The following is a 23,476-nucleotide window of genomic DNA, read 5'->3' as shown; positions in this document are numbered from 1 at the left end:
TAACAGGGTAGATAAATGCTTCCGGGGGAAGCACTTATGGAAAGAAGAAACGTGTATCCTAGTGGTTTGTAGGCCGTAAGCAAGCAAGCGGGGGCCGTAAAAAGGAAGTGACTATGGGGCTGGGCGGTAAGCAGCTTTCCTTGAGGAAGAAATGTTTCCCATTCCAGATCTGTGCCATCCCACACGCCAATATTACTCAAAGGAGGCTCAGCTGCATGCTGCAAACACTGTGATCAGAGGGAGCCCTGGTTAATCCTTTAACTCAGACCTATGGGACTTGAGAGATCCCCTGGCTACTTCCCACACTGCAGATATGGGCTGGGTCATGTATTTCAGAGTCTGAGCTGCAAACCAGCTAATAAGTAATATGCACTTAGAGTGCAGTACAGTTTACCCTTGAACAACGTGGGGATTAGGGGCTCAGACCACCCCATGCAGTCAAAGATCCATCCATGTGTAACTCTGGCCTCCCCAAACACTTAATGGCCTACTGTTAATAGCCTTATCAGTAACAGTCAGTTAATACATGTTTTGTATGATACAGGTAATACACTGTATCCTTTTTTTTAAACTTTATTTACTTATTTTGAGAAAGAGAGAGCATGTGCATGTGCACTCTGTGTTTCCCCCTCTCTCTGCCCTTCCCCTGCTCATGCCCTGTGTCTGTCTCTCAATAATAAATAAACGTTAAAAAATTTCTTTTAAAAGAAAAACTCAACAAAGTATCTTGGACAGACTTTGTATCATTTCATAGAGAGCAGACTCATTCTTTTTAAAGTTTTTTTTTTTAACGTATGTTTATTTTTGAGAGAGAGAGAGACAGAGTGTGACTTGGGGGGGGGGGGGCGGAGACACAGAATCCAAAGCAGGCTCCAGCCTCTGAGCTGTCAGCACAGAGCCCGATGTGGGGCTCCAACTCATCAGCCGTGAGATCATGACCTGAGCTGAAGTCAGACGCTTAACCGACTGAGCCACCCAGGCGTCCCAAGAGCAGACTCATTCTTTTTAATGACTGTGCAATATTCTGCTATTTGTACCATAATTTATTTGAAAAACCCCCGCATGCTGTTTCCAGTTCTTTGCTTATGTAACTTTACATACGCATGTATGGGTTTACCCTTAAGATAAATTCGGAGACGGGAAGCTGGGGGTCAAAGGCATGTGGATTTTTAAACTTGATTTCTATATTTTTTTCTGTAGGGCTCCTATTTCCACGGTGCCCTGTGTTAGCGTGTGTTTCTGGGTCTGTGTCTGAACTTTCCATTCTGACCCCCCGTCAGGGAAGCTGTCCTACATCAGCAGTTTTACTATTAGAGCTTTATGCTTTCATGTCTGCAAGGCCACTCACCTGTCATTACTCCTCTTTTCCAGAAATTTTTCTCTTCTTGGCTTTCTGATCTTTCCGTATTTATGTTAGAATAATAATAGCGAACGCGGATCTGGTGTTTACTACGGGCCAAACACCAGACTAGGCATTTTTCGTGTATGTGCTCACCTAATTGTCACAACAACTGTATGACTTCCTGCTCTGCCGTTCTTTCTAGTTTCTTCCAAAGCGGAAACAAAGGCCCGGAGAGGTTATGAACTTGCCCCCAAATCACACAGCCAGGGACAGGTGCAGCCGGAATGAAATTCAAGGGTCTGCTCTCAAGCACTTTGCAGCATCCCGAACTGAGTGCTTAGCTAACTTGATTTTCATGGTTGGTGAAACTTGATTTTCATGGCCTACAAAAATAAGTAGTTGAACCTTTGGATGCTCCTCTGAACCCTGCCTTATCTGGATCCTGCAAGTTCTGAAGACGACAGCTTACCCATGTGCCCCTTTTGCCATCAGAAATCTGCACTGTGCTGTTAAATTGAGAGATTCACGGGAGAATTGGCTTTTTTTTTTTTTTAATAAAAAGGATGGTTCAGGTTTCCCATCCAAGAACGTTCCACTTGTTTACAACTTTCTTCACGTAAAATGTAGACATTTTATTACAATCATTCGCAGGTATTTTATCTTTTTAAATTGTTATGCTAATGACTTTTTTCTTCTGCTAAGACTTCCAAGTGGTCGTTGCTGGAAAACACAACCCTGAGTTACTGGTCGTACTACCAGACCTCACCTCCTTAAAGGAATTCTCCTGTTTCTAACAGTGACTAGTTTCTTTTCTTGGGTTTTCCACATTAGAAGTTGATATAAACAATACTGACTTTCCGTCTGCTCTTTCCTGATGCTCATACTTTCCCCACATTTACTGTGAGATGATCAACATGATGGAAGGCAACTCTGCCTTCTTCCTGACTCTCGGTGACACTTCAAAGTGAGAGATATTGGAATAATGTCCACGTGGAACGTCTACAGAACTACAGAATTTAGAAACAGGAAGAAAGTGTGGCGCCTGAGTGGCTCAGTCAATTAGGCGTCTGACTTGGGCTCAGGTCATGATCTCACAGTTCGTGGGTTCGAGCCCTGTGTCGGGCTCTGTGCTGACAGCTGGGAGCCTGGAGCCTGCTTCGGATTCTGTGTCTCCCTCTCTCTCTCTCTGCCCTTCCCCCGCTCACACTCTGTCTATCCCAAAAATCAATCAACATTAAAAACAATTTTTTAAAAGCCATGAAGGTAATTATAACTTTATCTTCTTTCTAATTTATGAAGGTGCGTTTGTACTGAAATTTTCTTTGGGGTTGGATTTGGTAGCATAAAGCAGCTTAAATGCTTCTGTGTTCGATAAACATCTTTAATTGTCTATTATAAAAGCCACACACGTTCCTTGAAGAAAATGTAGACTCCAGAGAGAAAGAGAAAAAAAAAATGTGCTTTTTAAGTGGGTTGACGGTCTGGGGCTTGGTGAAGGAATGCACTGTCCCATGCTGGTGGCCACCCCCTCCCACTGCAGCGACCCGCCCAGGCGCCTACCTGGCTCCCCCGAACTGCTGCTGTCCCTCTCGCCCTCCTGGCCGTCCTCCTGGCCGTCTGCGTTCTGGTGCGTGTGCTGCAGGCTTAGCTTGTGGCAGACCTCGAAGGCTTGCCCGACCGTCCGCACGATGCGCATGGCTTGGCTCTGGGAAGGAGAAAGGAAAAGAGCAGGTGAAGGGCGTGGGGACCCTCTGCAAAGGACACAAGAAGGGCCCGGGACGGGAGAGGATGCGCCGGGGGCCACGCGGACAGAAACCCATGAAGTCAGCAAAGGAAGAGACGGAAAAACCTAAGGTTGCTCTGATGCACCCATGCTCACAAAGAAGGGTGTGGAGATGTTTTCCTTCCTGAAATGGCCCAGGAAGTAGAAACTCACCAGTTCTAGAACAATCAGTCAACTGGAAGGACAGACGGTACTGAGCCCAAGTCCCCCTTCCACGTTTAATAAAAGTGGTCCAGACGCTCCAGCATCCTTCGCCAACCATAACTGAACGTTTGGTGGGTTCGCCACATGAAGAGAAACTCGGTTTCTCCAGGTCTCCCTGCTGCTCCTGCAGACCAGGGACTGGGAAGCCACCGTCTAAGCAGCAGAGCCGCGAACCTGGAGTCCAAGTTCCCCTGGGATGCCAGTGGCCGCAAGCCTAACCCAGGTGAGCCTTCCCAGTCTTGCTGTAAAGACATAGCTCACTTGGGTCTGTTTTTGGCCACTCCTCTTTCTTTCCTTCCCTCCTTCCTTCTCCCCTCCCTCCCTTCCCTTCTTGGGGCAGGGGTGGGGGTGCTGAGGAGCTATTTAACCATATCTTTTAATAGCCCAAGAACAAAATTTGACCCTAGCTCTCGGTATTCCACTGCTTAACTTGGAGAGGAGGACACAGGACAAGGAACCCTGTTCCCCTACAGTCCTAAGCGACCCACACAGGCTGTGAGGATGAACCACAGGCAATATTCTCAGGGTCTGGCCTCCAAAGAGGATAGCTGACCGACTGCAGAATCGGTCAGCTTTCATTTTCTTCCCAAGACCGAGTCCGGTATAAGCTAGGTGGAGTTTAAGCACACAGGCTGGGTGAGCTCAGCTCACTGCTCCTTGCCCCCAGTGCTCCCCGAACATCCCACCGCAGACAGTTTATCTAACTGTGGCTGTCACCCTATGCCTGCATCCGAGATTAATCACATTTTGGATGGCCTGACTCTAGGACAGCTGTGTCCACCTAGTGAGTCCCACATTCACTAAGTGCCTGTTGCTATAAAAGCTCAGGTTCTCCTAGGAAGGACAGGTTACAAACTCCACCGTCCCTGTAAGCCACAGACACTTTCCTTAACTAGCTTTTCAGATGACGTTAAAAGTTGAGGGGCGCCTGGGTGGCTCGGTTGAGCATCTGACTTCGGTTCAGATCTCGCTCTCACGGTTCGTGAGTTGGAGCCCCACACCGGGCTCACTGCCGTCAGCGCCGACCCCCCTTCGGGTCCTCTGTCCCCCTCTCTCTGTACCTCCCCCAGTCGCACTCTCTCTCTCTCAAAAATAAGTAAACATTAAAAAACGAAAGACGATGTTAAAAGTTGAAAGGTCTTCGAACAAGTGCCCCCAAATCCACAGGAGAAGACAAGGGACGGGGACAGGATTTCTAATCTTCTCTTCGAAAGGAAGCGCTCAGACTTAAATCCGGTAGGAAATGACTTCTCAGAGGCCCCGCATTTCTCAGACATCGCAAGCTGGGCGCTGGATCACACACTCAGGACTGACATTGGAAGAACCCAGACTATGGTTTCCATCTCTGTCACCTTCATCAAGGACGAACGTGTGGAACACGCCTACCAGTTTCAACCAACCATTGAGAAGCGACAACGGGAGTCGTCAGCGTTGAGTCAGCGATGTCCACAGCCTCTCCTCCACCACGCAGAGGGGTAAGCGTATGACGAACACCTCCCCCAGGGCTTGGCATACGCTAAGCTCTCGAACACAGGTTTTTGTGCCGAAGGCAACGAGGACAGAAAATAAATAGGAAAGGCCGGGCTTGTTTTTATCGACAACAGAAACCTACAGATATTAAGGGGACGGCCTCTTACATACGGATGTAAGCATCAAAGAGGCGAAACCACCCCCTCCCCCACCCAACTCATGACAGAGGAGAACCCATGAGCCAAACTGTCTCTGGTGGGAGCCACCATGATGGTTTCCACCACGAGGAAATTGCTGGATTCCAGGTCTAGATGTGTACATTCACCACTAAATGGTTTCCTTTCAGTGTTCGCTTTACTCCGCTCTGATGTAGGTTGTATTTTCATTCACACTAAAAGGATACTGTGGTAGCATGTTCCATGGAGAGCGCTCTGAACTTGAACGTGGAATCAAGCTACGCTGCTACCTGCTTTACGGCAGGAGAGAACTGGCCTCCCCACTCCCCACTGTAGCAGTGGGAGGAGGCTGGATGGCCTCAAATTCTCAGAAATGGCTTTGTGAGTTCAGGGGCCCCCTGACCTTTTAGGCTTGCCTCCCTTCACCAGTGAAAAGTCTACTTCGAGTAGATTCCTATGTTAGGACCTTGTTGGGGGAAATTACCTGAGCCTGCACCTGGTGGGGCCGTCCCCTCACTGGGGCCGTCCGCTCTCTGCACAGCCATGCTGGCTCCCGCCTGCTGGGCCTGCCCCACTCGGGGACTGGGCTTCTGGCCTTCTGAGCAAGAAAACCCCTTCTGCCTGCCACCTTGGAGTGCAGGATCCACACGTGCTAAGACTTAATAGTTAAGAAGCCACGTCTAAGCCCACAAGGGAGAACTCTCCCTGAAGGCAGCTTTCAAAAGAACCCTCTTCATAGGTCCCCATGGATCACGAGGAGCTGCTCATGTCTCGTGACCACACACAGGCCTTCGGAAATCAAAGCAGAGTTTTATTTTTATTTTTTTTAATTTTTTTTCAACGTTTATTTATTTTTGGGACAGAGAGAGACAGAGCATGAACGGGGGAGGGGCAGAGAGAGAGAGGGAGACACAGAATCGGAAACAGGCTCCAGGCTCCGAGCCATCCGCCCAGAGCCCGACGCGGGGCTCGAACCCACGGACCGCGAGATCGTGACCTGAGCTGAAGTCGGACGCTCAACCGACTGCGCCACCCAGGCGCCCCCAAAGCAGAGTTTTAAAGATGTGAAGGCAGCCAGGTACGAAGCACAACAAACAGGTGGCATGTTGGGAACACAGCCTTGTCCAGCTCCGGGATCTGGCCATCCTGTGGAATTTACCAGATTTTTTAAAACATCGCCTACTGGATTATTTCAGCACAAACCCAGTTTAGTTCCACAAGAGCCCCTGGAAGTACTTGGGCGCAGGGATCAAATCTTCCTGTCCAGAAGCCACCTTCCATCAGCAGCCCCGACGCATTTGTCGGCTTTGAGTCGTCAAGGTTAGGCTGGATACGGTGGCTTTGATGTTTTCTAACCTCAGAGGGGCCCTCAGCCGCAGACGGGGAGCGCCGATTCCAGGCAATTTTGTACAAGGGGCCTGGAAAGGGGGCAGTCTGAGAACTTTATACCACTTACCCTCACGACGTACGGGAATGCTTCTTTTAACCACCTACTTATTCATGCCGACAAAGCCGCCTTCCTGCCCACCCCCCAGGCCGTCCCTCAATGCAACACAGATGTCAAGATGTAACCAACGGCCGTCCTAGAGCGTGCCTGCTGTGGGTGCTAAGTACACGCCGGGCGGGTGTTGGTACCTGCTATGTGGCAGCAGCGATCGTGAATTAACACCATGTTCCCAGCCAGAGTGGGAGGCCCGCCCTGGTAGCTTCAGGAAGACAGAAATCAAAAGGTTGATCCCTGTACTTCACTGATCCAGGGGAAAAGTCCAGTCAGTCATGGTTTTATCTGCTGTTCTCATTTTAAGCGACCTTGTCGTTGGCTGGCCCCGTGAACGTTGGGAATCTTCCGAGCGTAACGCACGTGGGAAGCATGGGAAGTATTTGTCTCATTCTGCAGCTGACTTCATAAATCACCGTGGGCGCCGTTCCGAATTCCATTGTCCTGGAAAAAGCTGTATTTCACGATTCCAGGAGACGGAGAGAGGCGTCTTCAGATAAGTAAGGAAAGTGAGGAGAGAATACAAGGTGAAGACGGGGGGTGGCAGTGGCGACAGTAAGAAGAGAAAGAGAAGTGGGGCACGCTTCCTACAAGGAAGGCTCCTTATTCATCTACCTGCTCTGTCTTCTCATCTACTGTCCCTCAGCCCCAATGGGAGCTCTGTCTGCCACGTGCTTCTGAATTCCAGGGGACTGAAGCCCAATAAGTCAGCTCCAGGACGGTCCTGGGTTTCTAATTCTTCTCATCTACCACAGCAATAACGTACAGCGCCCTTCCCTTGACCTGAACCACCACACAGTCTCAACAAAAAAAACAGAACCGAAGGTCATGTTTCTTTAATGTGCTTTTGTGTGTGTGTGTTTGAACCGCAGTAAAAGATTTAAGCTTCTATCTTATCAAATGACTGCAATGTGTGGAATTCGCAATGCTGAAGCAAGGAAATATATTTGGACTCCTATACAGAGACAGATCCAAAGGTTACTAAGGCTCTGAGATGGGTTAGGTTACCGTCCAACACGTTATGTAATAGCCTTGATCCTCGAGTTTGATTGAGGCAATGCCTTGGACACGAGAACATTGCTCGCTATGGGGAAAGTTTAGCTTCAAAGTGGGTAGGACTTTCAACATTGACAGGAGATAGGAGATCTTAAAATTTCCAGTAGACTGCTGGCTTCTTCCTTGTACTCTGCTATGAACTTCTTTCCATGAACCACAGTACCATGGAGAAAAGAAGGCCGGGTTATAACTTTAGCACTGCCAATAACCACCTGGGTGACCACGAGCAAGTAAATTCATCTTTCCAGGCCCCGATTTCCTCATCCATCAACAGAGAGGTTTGGACCAGACGAGTGCTGAGCTCTGTGATTTCTATATTTTGACTTCCCAACCCCATCTGACCCCAACCCTTAAGATACAAAGCTAGGCTCTTTCTCTAAGGTTAGGACCTGTCTCTCCTTCATATCCTAAACCTGGCCAGGCAAGCGACTTATTCTTTCACACGGGACCGTCATCATCATTCAAAATCCATTTTCAAGCATTCAAGGACGGTGAAACTTCTCAGCTGTGGCCCCTAATCTGATGGGGACAGCATTACAGGAGGAAGTAATTTCTCCTAACCAAACCAATTGAGCTGTGATTCCAGGCAAATGATTTCAAGGAGCTGCCCCGTGAAGACAGCGGGGAGATTCCTGCAGCTCTCGTTAATCACCAACACTTCACACACTCTTGCACTAATAAGTCCAGTCACACTTAATCAGGGTCGACAGCCTCATTCTCCTGGGGCCGGGAAAAAATGACAGCAGGGCAATGTCCTCTCCACAGGAGAGGTCAAGAGACCGCGCAAGAGGCAAGAGGTCTTGCAAATGAATACTATCATTATACCCCCCAGGTTGGGCGGACGGGGCGGTGGGGGGGTGGGGCGCGGAATGCTGTAGTTTTGGGAAACGTCTCCCCTGGATGCTCTGGGTGAGGAAAAGACCCTTTCTCCGCCTTCCTTTCTAACAGTGGTCTGAATGATGCTGGGACGGTCACCCCATCACAGACACATTCTAACAATCCTGGCAATCCTTCCCAGTCACACAGAACTTGTTCCTGAAGATCGTATCGCCTCACACATGACAACCTGCATTCCTGAGATGCCTTTCAGCTGGCTTGATGGCTGAAGAAGCTCAGGTCCAAAGGCTCATGTTCCTTTTGTGAGTTTCACGTAACAGAGTTCAGCGGCCAAAGCTCTGGGAGGCAGGAAGCTCAGTTCTAGTCTCAGTGGTACTGCTGAGCTGTGGGACCCATGGCAACCTACTTCCCCGGACCCTTTCCTGCCTCAATGATGCAAATGGAGTCAATACTGACCAAAGACAGTGAGGGAAGAAGGGAAAATCTAGGTCAGAGTGACTCGGGTCATTCAGAGCGAAGGACCTCTTCGTACCCAAGTGACAAGTGCTGTAGGTTCTCATCACAAACAGGTCCTGGGGAACAAGGCTACTCCCTATCACGTGACTTTCTGATGGAAAATAGGACGTGGGCTCCAGGGTCAGACTCTCTGGGTTCAGTTCTACTTACTGTGACTTATGTCTCTTAAGCTTCTGTTTTCCCAGAAAAAGTACCCATCTTTACATACCTGCCATAGGAATCAAAGGAGAACTCACACAAAGAGTCACAGGCGCAGGGGCCCCTGGGCAGCTCAGTCGGTGGAGCATCCAACTTCGACTCAGGTCGTGATCTCGCGGTTCACACGTTCAAGGCCCACATTGGGCTCTGTGCTGACAGCTCAGAAACTGGGGCCTGCTTCGGATTCTGTGTCTCTCTCTCTCTCTCTCTCTTCCCCTCCCCATGCTCACGCTCTCTCTCTCTCCCTCTCTGTCTCTCTCAGAAATGAATAAACATTTAAAAAAATAAAAAAAAAAAGTCACAGGCACATAGCAGGTAACCAAACTAGATGACTTCCCATAAGGCTTGACTTCGTAGAAAGCAAGAACCTGGGTAACCCAAGACCTAGATGACTAGCAGCTGGTGTTATGTTACCTTCCTGCAATCTTTTGCTACCTAGCTCGCGAGGAAAGCCCAAGAGGGGAACCACGCTGGCTGTATGCGTGAGCGACCCGTGTGAAGAGCCACAGATACAGAACTGTGGCCGTGCCGGCGGGGAGGCACGGGGGCCTCCACCAGGAAAGCGGAGACACCAGACCCATATTCTCAAACGACAGAAGAGGTGAATCTGCTCCCCTGGGTGAACTATAAGGGAACGGCGACAAGCACACCGGGGGCCTGTCATGGGGAACGGGCCATGGGGACACACACAGGGGCCATGGCGTGATCTGAACAGCAATACCCAAAGCCCTGACAGAGCGAGGAGCTCATCTGAGGTTTCTACACTGTGATCGACACGAGAGCATCCAGGCCTGCTGGCTGCCAGTCCAGAGATCTCCCTATTGACCCCCAACAATCCAGAAACATCCCTGCAACACATTTCCTCCGGGTATACGGTCTTACCCCCCTCACTTCATAAGTATTCCTATGACTCGCCAATTAAAACTCTTTCCTAAGCTAACTATGGTCTCCCTAGACCAGAAGTGTCACAAAACAGCACATCACCATCTCCAGAGGCTACCTGGGATAAATGTGCAAAACCTTGCAGGCACGGTCCCCACCCTCCTCAAGTCTGCTTGCTTTCCTGCACAACTCCCTCCTCCTTACTGGCTGGGAAGCTGGCCCTTCTGCCCATAGTTCGGCAGCAGTGGGGCTCACAGGCCAGGCTGTCTGGAAACCATTCTTTCAGTGACGTGGCTGCAGGCCAGCAAAGGGCCTGAGAATCCACCCTACCCAGAGTTACAGGCTCAGTAGGTGCGGGCAAACGGGACGTGGCATTTTCAGAATGAGCTCCGAGGGCTAGGAGACACAGAAAAAGCGGAAGAGATAGGGAGCCGGGTGACCACTCCCTGGTCTCTGGATAATAAGAACTTAATTCCGTGCTTTACTTCAAGCTCAAAGTTCCAGTGGGCACTGCTCTCAGACTCAGGTTTTGGCAGAAGGACGGGGCCACCCCACTGTGTTCGCATCGCTATGCTAGCTCTGACAGCAAAGCAAATATAATGACAGCCCTTGCCTAGGTCTCTGGCTCAAAATTCATGCTGTCTGCACGTCTCCCTGCCTCCAGCCGGTGCCTATTCCCGGGACCGTGGGCAAGGCATCTGATCTCTCTGAGCGTCAATTTACTCATCTGCGAAATCGAAGTACCAGTCTTAACTTCTTCGCATAGGTTTTATAAGGATCAGGTAAGCTTAGACATTAAAGCGCTTGGAAAATTATCACGTGCCATGTGTAGCTCTAATAAATTCCAAGGTCCACGCGGTCCAGTCTCTGGACAGAGCTGAAGTCAGATGCACAGTTGAACACTCAAAATGAATTACATGGGGATTCCAGTCTTTAGTTGCACCTGTCAAAGAACATTACCGTCGATCCGATTCATAAGTCCCGGGAACACATCCATTTCCCAGACGCCCTGCACCTCAAAGCTGCACAAGAGCCGCTCACCCTCCCAAGCCCTACATGCCTGTCTGCAGCCCTTCCGGCTTTTATTTCTCTCTGTCACCCTCCTCTTCTTCCTATCAGTTCTTCAACAGGCAGCTCGCCTTAGGCCCATTTACACACTTTCGGCTCAACCGTACCATCTTCTAGAAGGGAAGCCTAGCAACTTGCGCGTTTTCTTTCCACCTTTCCAGTTCTAGCTCTTTCCATCCAAATTCCATGGTTTGCATGAAAAACCCTGGGAACAGGAGGCCAAGGGCACCGCCAATCCTTAGAGGAAGAGGCAAAATTCAGCAAAGTAGAATTTTCGAGGTAGAGCCAGGGTAGGGGATGGGACACATGTTAGCAAATCTTGACCCTGCAGAAAAAATAGTTCCCAGGATATTAGACGGATCACTTGGAAGAAACATGATTCCATGGCTGAATCAGTTTGAGAAATGCTGGGTTAAACAGAGTTCAAGGGCTTCTCTCGAACTTTAAGGCTTCCCAACAAATTCAAAGAGGATATTTTTAACACGAAACGTTTTGGACGGTAAGTATTTTACAGGAGACATTTTAGGAAACTCTGATTTTGTCTCTCCTCACTTTATAGACAAGGAAGCTGAGACCCACATAACATCTCTCGGGCTTCCAGCAGAGCGGGGACTAAACCCCGGGTTTCTAACACCAGTTTTGTGTGTTAAATTCCTGGAGAAATGACAGGAAGAGCATCTCCCGAATGGCCAAAGCTGCATCTACTCAAGCATCAAGGTTACCACACCAAAATAACTGCCCAGGACAGCCAGCTTCCCACAGAAAGTCTAACCTAGATTCCGCATGTCGTGATTTATAGGCCCCTGACCGACACACAGAATTATGGTGAAAAGTCACGTAAATAAACGGCCATGCCTCTTTCCCGCCGCACACCGAGGGGAGCATCACTCCTGGTGCTATCTACCTGTCCCGATCCAGAGCCCTCATCCAATGGTCGAGCTCTTCCCAGCTGTCTCCATGTCAGAGGACAAAACTCAGATAAAACGAAAGGAGAATCTCGTTACGCAGGAGCGCCGACCGACTGCTTGGATGGCTCCCCTGTGCTGCGCATGCAAACAGCCACGTCAATTCTTGCCTCTCAACAGTGGCCAATGGTGGGGGGGCTCCTCTGGTTCCGTCAGAGGAAAACAAAAACAATGACCGATGACTGCTCATTTACCTTCTTCTTGGATTTAAAGACGTTACACCTGAAGATATTGCTGGCACCATCTCGGGCGATATAGCTGAAGATCTTCAGGTCTTGGGAATCATGAGAGACGTAGAAGATCCTACAGAGAGAGCAACAGAAAAACGCACTGAAGGTGGCATTAGGGTCAAACCCCCAACCAGGGAACCTGTGTTCAAGGACACGCTCGCTTCTTCCTACGAGAGCCACAATGCAGGTGGCACTTTCACCAGGACACTGGTGAAACAGTGACACGACGCTGGGGGACCTCCACATCTAGAAGAGCGGGCATGGGTAGGGGACGGACCCCACGCTGTCACCAGGCCGCAAATCTGCGCTGGTAACTTGTGTGCTAGAGGGACAAAAATTGTTGCCATCCTCATCAGAGCAATCAACCTGCATCTAACCCACGGAAACGGGGGCAAGTTTCCGGATACCTGTTCCCAGCTGTCTCCCAACGAGGAGACTTGGGAGCCGGCAATGTCGGCCACACCTGCCCAGACAAAGACGCTCAGTCTCGTTACCGTTAAGTCCCTCAGTGGTAGTGACCTCACCTCCCGTCCTCTCTGGGTAGTGACCTCACCCCCACGGCCTCCGTGTGTTCACTCCGCTGTTCCTCCCCCCCAACCAGCATGCACACTGTGGGCCGGGCGCTATCCCAGCCCAGCCCAGATACATAAAGGCGGCAGGATGCCCTAAACTCTCAGACCTCAGGTACAGATCTCCACAATGAAACAGAAACTGAGTGCTCTGAGGAAAAACAGGCAGAGTAAGAGACAGAGCGCGGTGGGGGCTGCTGTTTTAGCCAGGGAGGCCGCAGGGCCAGCACGAAGGCGCCACGGAGAGCCAGAGGCCTGGGTGTGAGGGAACCACCGGGGCAAATGCGGTGCAGGAAGTGGGAACGGCAAATACGAAAGCCCAGTGGCATTCAGAAGGTGCTAGAAGTGTCCAGGGAATGGCCAGAGGTCAGTGTGGCTCAAGTGGAGGGATGTGCTGACAGGGTCATCCAAGCAGCCAGAGGCCAGAACATGGCAGGGTGTTGAGCGGGGGGGGGGGGGTGGTGCCTTGAAGGGTGGAGCTTGCTTCCCAGGTGAGGTGAGAAACCACTGGAGGCTGCTGAGTGGAGGACTGAGTCCCCGACGCTCTGAACGGAAGGATCTCTCTGGGTGCCGGGCGCCAGAGGGGAGGCAGAGGGGAAGCTGGGGAAAGTCATAAGCAAGGCCGTGATGGCTGAGGCCACAGCGGGCCTAGACAGGGTGCCACCCGGCCCGCCAGGTCCCAGCGCTGCTGGCATGGGGCAGGGGAGGGAAGTAGACGGGGTACCTCAGTGGCACCCGTCTTGGGAGATCCAAGGAGAGGATCGCTCCAGACAAACACTTCCAGGGCCGCATCATTTCCATAAAACACCTCTTCCTCAGTAACAACTCTCATCCAAGGATTTAACAAGTCGATCCGTTTTGGTGTATGTCAGGGCTGAGCACTTGGCAGAAAGAGAACGGGATTTAGAGTCGTACCCTCAACTTCACCACTTATGAGGCAAAAGCCACGTAACCCTCAGAGGCTGTTACCTGTAAAACGGGCCTATTCGTTCTTCATACCTCATGGGCTTACCTGGAAGATGAAATAATGGGCAAAGTGCCTTTGTACTTCTTACTGATACGGTCTCTCAATGGCCTTTGTACTGAGATTCTCGCCAAGGACTCCAAGAAGCCCGGGAGGGGCGCTCAGAAGAAAAGTGGATATGGAGACCAACAATCCTGGCAAGAGTGCCAAGTTCACCTTGGGGAGCCACTCCTCTGCTCACTGTGCTAGAAGTCAAGTCAGTACATCTCGCGTGTCCACCCAGCGTGAATGGCACAGACTAGACGTGCCGATGTTTAACGCGGCTTCCGAGAAAGGGAGTGGTCAACCAACTTCTGTAACTCAGCACCTTCCGCCTGAAACCCAGGCCCACCTGGCAATCCTAGAAATCCCCTCTTTTTCTTATTGTTTAAAGTTTTAGTCACTTAAGAGAGAGAGAGTGCACACAAGCTGGAGAGAGGCAGAGAGAGAGAGAATCCCAAGCAGGCGCCTCACTGTCAGTACAGAGCCCGTCGTGGGGCACAATCCCACAAACCGTGAGATCATGACCCGAGCCAAGACCAAGAGTCAGACGCTTAACCAACTGAGCCAACCGGGTGTCCCCATAGACCTCTCTCTTGAACATCTCAAAGCTCCTCAAATTTATCGTGCCCCCCACCGAATTAATCATCATCCTCACAATTCTCCCAGCATCGATACTTTCCTTCTCCCAGGTACCATCTTGATGAGGAACACTGGATCCACTCAAGCCAGAAGCCTGCACCACACCCTTGACCCCCTTCCTTGTTCTCCATTATCTGTTGCTCATGACCAAGTTCTTTGTAGCCCGTCTCCTCAATACGGCTTAGGAATGTATTTCCTTCGTCTCTACGGTACTGCCTTAGTTCACAGATCCTTCTTTCTCACCTGGGTTTTTAAAAAAAAAATTTTTTTTTAATGTTTATTTTTATTTTTGAGAGAGACAGAGACAGAATGCGAGTGGGTTAGGGGCAGAGAGAGAGGGAGACACAGAATCCGAAGCAGGCTCCAGGCTGTCAGCACAGACCCCGACGCGGGGCTCAAATTCACAAGCTTTGAGATCACGGCCTGAGCCGAAGTCGGACGCTCTACCGACTGAGCCAGCCAGGCGCCCCTCACCTGGATTTTTGCAACCCATCTAGTGTCTCTCTCTGCTTCCTAGCTCACCTATGGCCAAACCATTCTCTACACAACTAGCAAACTGGGATAATCGGAAACACATCTCATTATTTCCCTCTAAAAACCACTCAAAGGTTTCCGACTTCCCTCAGAATAAAGTCCGATCCCCTCAGCATGGAGTATCCACCTTCCTGGTCTTCTCTCTCTCCAGAGCCCTGACCTACATAACCCTCCGGAACTAGTCATGTACACCCACCTGCCGTTGCCACTGCGGTGACACCCTTGGCATCCTTCAAGACTTGGTTCAGAGACACCTTCCTGCCCACCCCGCCCCCCAAATATCATTGGGCTGCTGAACCCTCTTGGGCTCACCGTTACCACAGCACATCTGTCACACGATGCTATTTAGGCTCGAGCTCCTTAAAGGAAAAAGGACTACATCCTGGTGGCCCCCGTGCCAGCGTGGCAACTGGCACATAGAAAGTTCCTAATGCCAGCTGAGGAGGGAGAGAGGCATCCATGCTGTCATTAACGAGCACCCACGACGTAGTCTGTCTGGTTATTCGCTCCCCGTCCGCTGGAAGGAAAGTCGGTCAGTTCAGCTGTGTCCTACATAAAACTCCTTCCATTTCTGAGTTTTTAATTATTACGGAATGCCCTAAGGACAGAGAAGTAGATCTAAAGCTGAGAAGGCGATATGAGTGTGGAGAGGCATGCCAACAGGACACAGACGGGGACGGGACGGCGGCCAGGAACGGCGGGAAACACAGGTTACCTGTCCCTTGACAGACAAAGCCCCTTTCCAGAAACTGTGAGGACAGCCTGTGTGGGGAGGCAGTCTCTGCGGACTGGAGCTCTCTGGAGAGGGTTCTGTGACGTCTGAGTGCAGAAACTTAACGGACCGTTGCAAACAGAACCACCTCTGGCGAACCAAAACGTCAGCTAGTTAGAGCTCAGAAAAGCATCTGCCGACACAATCGAGGGGCACGTGCGACCTCATTCGCCACGTAACGCCGCAGGTCCAAAATTCCGGATCTAGAAACATATTCCACAAACTCTTATTTCTCTATACCTTGGCGTGTGTTGGGGGCGGGGGAGAAGTCTGGGGCAGTTTTGATCCTGCTTCCAAAATGTACCTCCAAAAAAAGTACTTCCCAAAAAAGTACGTCAATTTTCTCAACTTTCAGTGTAATCGCCAAGGGCAGGGTATCAGAGTAGTCTGCATACTGTAATAACGAGTGCTAAGGTTTTGTGAGGTTTTGTGCCTTCCCCCTTCGAATTTCTGTTTATTTTCAAATACGCACAGAATCAGAATTTTCACCTCCTACTGGAACTGTTATGCTATCAAGCCACAGCGATAAACTTTTCTACAGATTGTTATACCCATAAACTTATGATAAATGACCGAAACATAAAAAGTACCGTGGACAAACTGGATTTGGAGCTTATCCGGGAGCTCAGGTGGATGGAGTGATAAAGAACCACCAGACCCACCATCAATAACCCCCCTCTCTTTGACTATGAATCTAAAGTAAACTTGTTCCCTCTTAAGAGCACAGGAGAAAAAAAATCAAACATAGAAAGACACCTGTGTGGTCGTCAGGCCTGGTTCCAACCCAGGGTCCTGCCACTCAGGATTTGTCGGCAACGGGCAATTTGCTCCCTGACGGAATAGTCTCTTTTTGGGAGCTTCTCATCACTTGGGAATTTTCACACAGGTTGGAAACCTACCAACAGGATGCCTGAGCGGCTGAGCGTCTGAGTCTCGATATTGGCTCAAAAATCATGATCGAATCCTGCACTGGGCTCTGTGCTGAGTGTGGCGTCTACTTAAGATTCTCTCTCGGGGCACCCGGGTGGCTCAGTCACTTAAGTGTCCGACTTTGGCTCAGGTCATGATCTTGCAGTTCATGAGTTCGAGCCCCGCGTCGGGCTCTGTGCTGACAGCTCGGAGCCTGGAGCCTGCTTCCGATTCTGTGTCTCCCTCTCTCTCACTCTCTCAAAAATGAATGTTAAAAAATAAATAAATAAAGATTCTTTCTCCCCCTCTGTCCCTCTCCCCCGCTTGCGTGCTCTAAAATAAAATTTAAAAAAAGAGCGAGAGAGAGAGAGAGAGAGAAAGAAATCTACTACCAGGAATAGAGCGGAGGGAGCTGGTTGAAAATGCTGGCCCTGGTGTGGGACGGACCCGATTTTAGGCCCAGACTCTGCCACTCGCTAGTGGGTGATATCCGGTCATGATCTCCCCGTGGCTCTTCGCCAGCGAAGCAGGTTTGATCGCAGGGCTGCACCTCACCCCCGGGGTTTACAGAGCAAATGCCTGCAGCGAGAGGAGCCTACAGCAAGCGGTTAGCAAACAGGACCGGTGACAGGCTCCCGTCACTTCCACACCACTGCCCTGGCTCCCCGCCGTGGGGCCTTAGAGACCAGGCCCGTCCTTCCTCCAAAGGGCAACCTTTGGAACACCCGGGAGCTACCTCTTCTCTCAACAGTGCTTGAAAGGGCGCATTTTCATCCCTCACTGCTCAGGCAGGCCTGCCCTGGGGGCCGCGGGGGCAGAAAGATCTGGGTTCAAGCCTTAGCGTTTCCAACCTCCCAGCTGTTCACCTCCGGCAAAGGGCTCAGTCGACACAACCCTTTCCTTCCTGAACAGGGAAAGTAATAATCTCTTCACGGGATGAGGGATGAGAAAAACACATCCCCACATTTAACACAACGCCCGACACATGTGCTTGCCCGGTAAGGGGGCCCTCCTCTTCCCTGTGCACCTTTGTGCCTTCCGGGACCACTCCGCAAGCAGTTCACAGAGCTGAGTCACGTTCCTGAAGGGATGTGAACATCACCGAGTGCACTTGGAGAACTATTTTCCACGCCCCAGAACGGAATTTCTAGCAACGCGTCTCCAAGGGTGGCTTTTTATTTGGTTACAGCCTCTCGCTGCTGCTTCTGCTTTGTGATCTCTTCTACAAGTTCACTAGTGTGTAGTCCCTGGACCCACACTTGTCCCTTTTCTACAAAGTGGGATGTTCTTACCCTGGTCATCTTCTCACATCTATGACCCACGAAGGTACAGACTCATTCATTAGGACCCCGAGGCGCAGACACACTTAAAGGAGGGACGCCTTTTTTTTCTTTTTAACATTTATTATTGAAAGACAGAGTCAGAGCGTGAGCAGGGGAGAGGCAGAGAGAGAGAGAGAGAGAGAGAGAGAGAGAGAGAGAGACCCAGAATCCGAAGCAGACTCCAGGCTCTGAGCTGTCAGCACAGAGCCCGACACGGGGCTCGAACTCACCAACCCTGAGATCATGACCTGAGCCGAAGGAGGACGCTTAACCAACTGAGCCACCCAGGCGCCCCAGGAGGGACACCTTTTTCTTCATGGTTTTTAAACGTTCTATTTTTTTTAAGTTCTAGAGTTCCTAGTTTGAAGATCAGATAGTTCTCCACTGAAGGAAAAAAAAAAAGAGTTAGAAAAATGGAATGGGGGTGGGGGGATGCCTGGGTGACTCAGCCCGTTAAGCATCAGACTGTTGATCTCAGCTCAGGTCTTGATCTCAGAGTCATGAGTTCAAGCCCCATGTTGGGCTTCGTGTAGAGTGAGGAGCCTCCTTAAAAACAAACAAACAAACAAACGTTTACCTCTGATATTTTCACTGTAGCCATGACTTTAATATACGGGTATTTCCCCTTTCACTGTTCTCTGACCCCTGCCCCGTCCCCACTCGTTCCTCCCCTCCATGTGTTAGGATGGGACCAAGTGACCTGTAAGGTTTCCCCTCTGGTGTTTCAATATGTGGAGACTTCTTCATTGTAATTGTGTTTGAAGACGGGAAGAGGAAAGGTGGGGATGTACACTGAGGCTTGGGAGCCTCCCCTCATCGTGTGCCACGGTCCCCTGAGCCTTTTCTCTCATCCTCAGCCTTTTCCAAGGGCTTGCCGCACCCAGACGTTCAGCGCTCTCAGCAATGGCCACTCCCTGCCTACCACACTGTGTACTTTTTAAGGAATGCTATGTAAAAATCTGGGTAGCCACATGATTTTCCTTCATGGCCTTGCCTTTTTGGGACCAACTGGAATCACTTATGTCGCCCTTCTGTCTTCAAGTGCTCGTCCCTTACGGCCACTCAGTCTCTGGCTTACTGTCACCACCTTCTCTGAATATCATGGCCTCTAAGAAATGACGTGGCCGCGCCCCCAGGTGCTAATGCTGTGCCCGCTGCCGTCATCTCCATGGGGACTGCGCCTGCTGACTTTGGAGCCTACTAGCTACAGGGAATGCGAAAAGTCAAGAGTAGGGCTTCCTGAGTCTATGTCGATGCTCCCCCTCATCTGAGACCCACAGACGCAGAGCCCCCCTCCTCCCCAAGGGCCCCCACACCTCCTCCTGCTTACAGGAGGGGAGGCCTGCCGGGTGGGTCTCACTAGCCGGCCTGGGGCCTGCCACAGAACAACAGCACGGAACCCCAGGGCAGAGGGTCTAGACCCGGCATGGAGCCTGGGGCACAATTTTTTCCTTCTCTCCTAAGCCTTGAAATGAGCACACAAATATCTTTCCGAGTGGTTGTCAAGTTGTGGGATGGGCAAATCCTGAGAGTGGGTGAGACAGGGCACGGGCAGATCTTCTGCAACCATAAGGTGCTGTACAAATACTTTTAGACCGTGAAGGTGCAAATGGGAGAGCAAAGAGAAATCGTCACCGTTCCCCAATATCATCATCTCTTGGGGTGTGTGTATGGGGGAGGGGATCTCCAGCTGGAAAGCAGCATAGGTTTTTCTCTTGAGGTCCCCCAAGTCCGGGCATTCCTAACCCCAAAGACACCCCAAAAGGACAAAGGGAAATGAACTTGACTACAAAGCTACCAAGTGACGTACAGATGGCAGAGACAGAATCCACTGGGGTCATCCCCGTCTGCTTCTCTTTTTAAGATTTTTTTTTTAAGTAATCTCCACACCCAATATGGGGCTTGAACCTACAACCCCGAGATCAAGAGCCGCATGCTCTACTGACTGACCCAGCCAGGCGCCCCAGTGGGGTGCCCCAAGGCAAAAACCTCTGGAAAAGGACCAAGCACGATATGAAAAGAGCAGAGGACAGAAAACAGAATCGTCCTGCTGCGTCACACCAGCCACGTGGAGAGAGGGTCCCGGGAAAAGCCAGCCTGACCCCTGCCCACGGGAGTAAGATTCCCCCAAGCAGCCCAGCCGCCCACGCCCAAACCAGTGCGCCATCCTCCGAGGGCCTGGGGGGAGTTTGAGAAGAGACGGTAGTTTGGAGGGAGCCCCCCAACGCTTTGCTGACGGGACCACATGAGAATCCAGGGCAGTGAGTGCCCCCCTCCAGCCCCTGCCTCTTACCCGAGTACTGGCATGTCCCCCTCTGCCCGCCCGGCCCCGCGGCACTCACACGCTTCCAAGCTCCCATCCCTGGTCGCCACACTTTTTCCAGGCCTCTTCTTTCTTTCTTTTTTAAATGCTTGTTTATTTTTGAGAAAGAGAGAGAGACAGAGTGCGAGCGGAGGAGGGGCAGAGGGGGTGGGAGAGGGAGACACCGAGTCCGAAGCAGGCTCCAGGCTCCCAGCTGTCAGCACAGAGCCCGACGTGGGGCTGGAACTCATGAACCGTGAGATCATGCCCTGAGCCCAAGTCAGACGCTCAATCCATGGAGCCACCCGGGTGCCCCCGCCCAGGCCTCTCATTTCTAATGTAATCTTTAGATAAAACTGACGTTCATGGTGATCATTTCTCTCTTCTCACCGCTTTGGTCTGATTACCTTTTCCTCTCGCTGGATTTCCAGGACTCTATCCCTTCAGTTGGTTTTCTTTTATTAGAAGTTACTTCAGTTTCTGTCTTTTTCATCCCTCATGTTAGCCGTTCTTGACGTGAGGACTGCCTCCCTCAGACGTTTCCTCAGGCCGCCATCTGGCGCGAAGGGACGGTGATGAGCTCACAAAACGGTGCCACGGTTCTTCGGGGAACTGATCTGCTTACGTCACATCCGCCCTAGGTGCTGGTACACAGCGTCCACACTCTGAGTGTCGCCCTGCTGGGCCGTCTTCACAGACCTGAGCCCCGACAGCGCGGTCTGGAGGAAGCCGGGGGTTCCCGGGCCAGGAGAGACCTCGAGAGCCATCTAGCCCATCCACTCAACCGCAGGCAGAGATTTGCAAACATCGGAGCGGATTTCTAAGGTTTCTTCAAGGAATTAAAGTATACGAATGTCTAAGTGATTAGTATGATCTACGGTGTACCTGGGGTAAGAAATGAGCAATCAACTGAGTTCTAAAATGCAGTGAGAGTCAGGCACATACGCATTGCTCTTTGGAAAGTCGAGTTAAGGCGCCCTTGCGGCCCGTCTCAGCAGTTAATGGATGTATTAATTTCACAGCTGTTAAATTCTTTCTTCCGTCCCCGAAAATCTCCCCTGCTTTGCTCGAGTCGACCACAAACCATCACACAGCACTTTCTAAATGCCCAGCACCGCGATAAGCTCATTTCCTCTAGTTCAGTGCTTGACAGGCAGGCAAAAAACCAGGCCAGTGTCTCTTAGCCAAAACCCCTCCATACGCTTCGAGGCGAACTTCTCTCTGATGCTGGTAACTTCTCCAAAATAGCCGTCACCTGTCGTTGGCGTGCAAAAGCCAAGCTTCACACGGGTTGCCAATTGTCTCCTCTGTTCCCGCGTTTGTTGGCTGGGTTTACCCACGCGGTGTGTTCATGTCCTCTGGGGTCAGCTCAACCTTCCCACACTTCTGGGGATCCTCAGGTTCCCGAAGACGTCTGCTCAGAGACGCAGCTCCCCTTCCAGAGCCAGAGAGCAGAGCGGAAAGCGGGGGGGCGGGGGGCTCCCCTATAAAGCTGTGTCTTCCTCTCCTTCCCCACAAAGAACTGATGTCCTTGCTTTCAAAACCGTGAACACTTCTCTTGTTCGAGTTGTGTGTTAAGAGATGAGTCACGCATAGGTCTTCCCAATGCGAACATCAATTACAGTCGATCGGAAGTTCACGCCCTTCCTTCCCCACTCGCCTGTGCACCTTGAGACCCCCGTGATTTCCTGGAACAACAGAACGGACAGAACAGAGCCACAAAGCCCCAGTGGAGGCCGCAGGCCCTTCTGCTACTCAGAGCCACTTACGACTCGGAGCCACAGATAGTCTCCTCAACTGCGAACTGGCATGAGAAGAGGCTCCCAGGACTGTCGTGCGAATCAAATGGAAGGATTTACGCACAGTGCCTGGCACTTAGTAGGTGCTCAAAAGACTTCACTAAATTGATCAGAGCACTTGCTAGTCTGCGGTGTGTCCCTCCTGTGCCAGGCTGTGCTCTAATCACTTTACGTGTAAAGTCTCCATTTCAGAGAGGAGGGAACAGAGGGGTTCCCCGACTTCCTCAAGGTCACACAGCTGGCCAGAAGGTATCTGTGTTCATTTCCCAGGGCTGTAATAAATTACCACATCGGGATGGTTTAAAACAACCATGATTTAATCTCTTAGTTTGGGCGTTCAGGAGGTAGAAATCAAGGTGTTGGCAAGGTTAGTTCCTTCCAGAGGCTCCAAGGGAGAATGCGTTCCACGCCTCTGTCCTGGCTTCCGGTGGCTGCCGGCGATCCTGGCATTCTCCGGCTTTCCGCTGCCTCCTTCACACGGCCGCCCGCCTTCTTTGTGTGTCCTCTGTGTTTCTTTCTCCAAAACCCCCGCTTCTTATGAGAGCATCAGTCACGAGATCTGGGACCCTACATCCGCCAAGTCCCTCTTGCCAAATAAGGTCACAGTCACAGGTATCAAGGGTTACGACCTGGACCCATCTTTTTGAGGGACACAACTTGACCTGCTCCGGTCTCTGAGCCAGAACCTGAACCTCAGCAGTCTTAACCAGGTTCCTAATTTCTACGTCACCTGCGCATCTCCTTGGCTGATTACAAACTGGCAAATGTCATTTGAATACTAGATTGTCATTATCTCTCCACCCAGCTAGAAGGGGGCGGTAGGGTACATTTATGCCACCCAGGAACTCTGAATCTCCCTCTTCCATTTAGCTTTCCACGTCCTCGATGCCTTCACACTCTCTATGGTTGCCCAAAACTCCATCCTCACATGGGTCAGATTTCAGTGGACACTCGGGGGAGGGGTGCTCGGTTTCTCTGCTATCCCCGACTGCCCACCTTCCACCCAAGTTTCTTCAAATAGACAACCCAGGAATTCAGATACTATAAATGTCAGAAGCTCACCCTAGTTTCTCCAAAGGCAGTCCTCAAATCACCCATCTGGAACTTCCTGGGATTCGTCCCCTAACACCCTCTGTCCCTCTAGTTCCGCATCCCCAGGCCTCTGGCTCAGCACATGGGAACTGCATGTGCCCAACGGGAAACGAGGAGAGGGCACCCACCGCCCTTCCCGGGGCTCACAGCGCCTGGCTGGCACGACCAGGCACTCTTCTTTCCCCGACTGCTCCCACCTGCCTGCCTGCTTCTCCACCAGGACAGACCTGACAACCCACCTCTCACACACACCCCGGGACGATTTATCCTAGGACAGCTCCCTCTCAGTCATGACTCAGTGTCTTTT

General features: G+C 51.1%; 1 protein-coding gene across 7 annotated transcripts in view; it reads right to left on the bottom strand.

The window, feature by feature from the left end:
- The window catches only part of LOC106986764 (carboxyl-terminal PDZ ligand of neuronal nitric oxide synthase protein), a 281,399-nt gene that overhangs the window by 29,974 nt on the left and 227,949 nt on the right, over window positions 1-23,476 (bottom strand). For all 7 annotated transcript variants that reach the window (XM_053209649.1, XM_053209651.1, XM_027075068.2 and 4 more), the window contains 2 exons: window positions 12,190-12,298; window positions 2,903-3,047 (listed from right to left, as the gene is read on the bottom strand). In XM_053209649.1, the coding sequence (XP_053065624.1) occupies window positions 2,903-3,047; window positions 12,190-12,298 (254 nt within the window). The remainder of the gene's footprint in view (window positions 1-2,902; window positions 3,048-12,189; window positions 12,299-23,476) is intronic.

The sequence above is a fragment of the Acinonyx jubatus genome, chromosome E4, assembly GCF_027475565.1.
Source record: "Acinonyx jubatus isolate Ajub_Pintada_27869175 chromosome E4, VMU_Ajub_asm_v1.0, whole genome shotgun sequence".
In the NCBI taxonomy this organism is placed as follows: domain Eukaryota; kingdom Metazoa; phylum Chordata; class Mammalia; order Carnivora; family Felidae; genus Acinonyx; species Acinonyx jubatus.
This window is presented reverse-complemented; position numbering and strand designations above follow the sequence as displayed.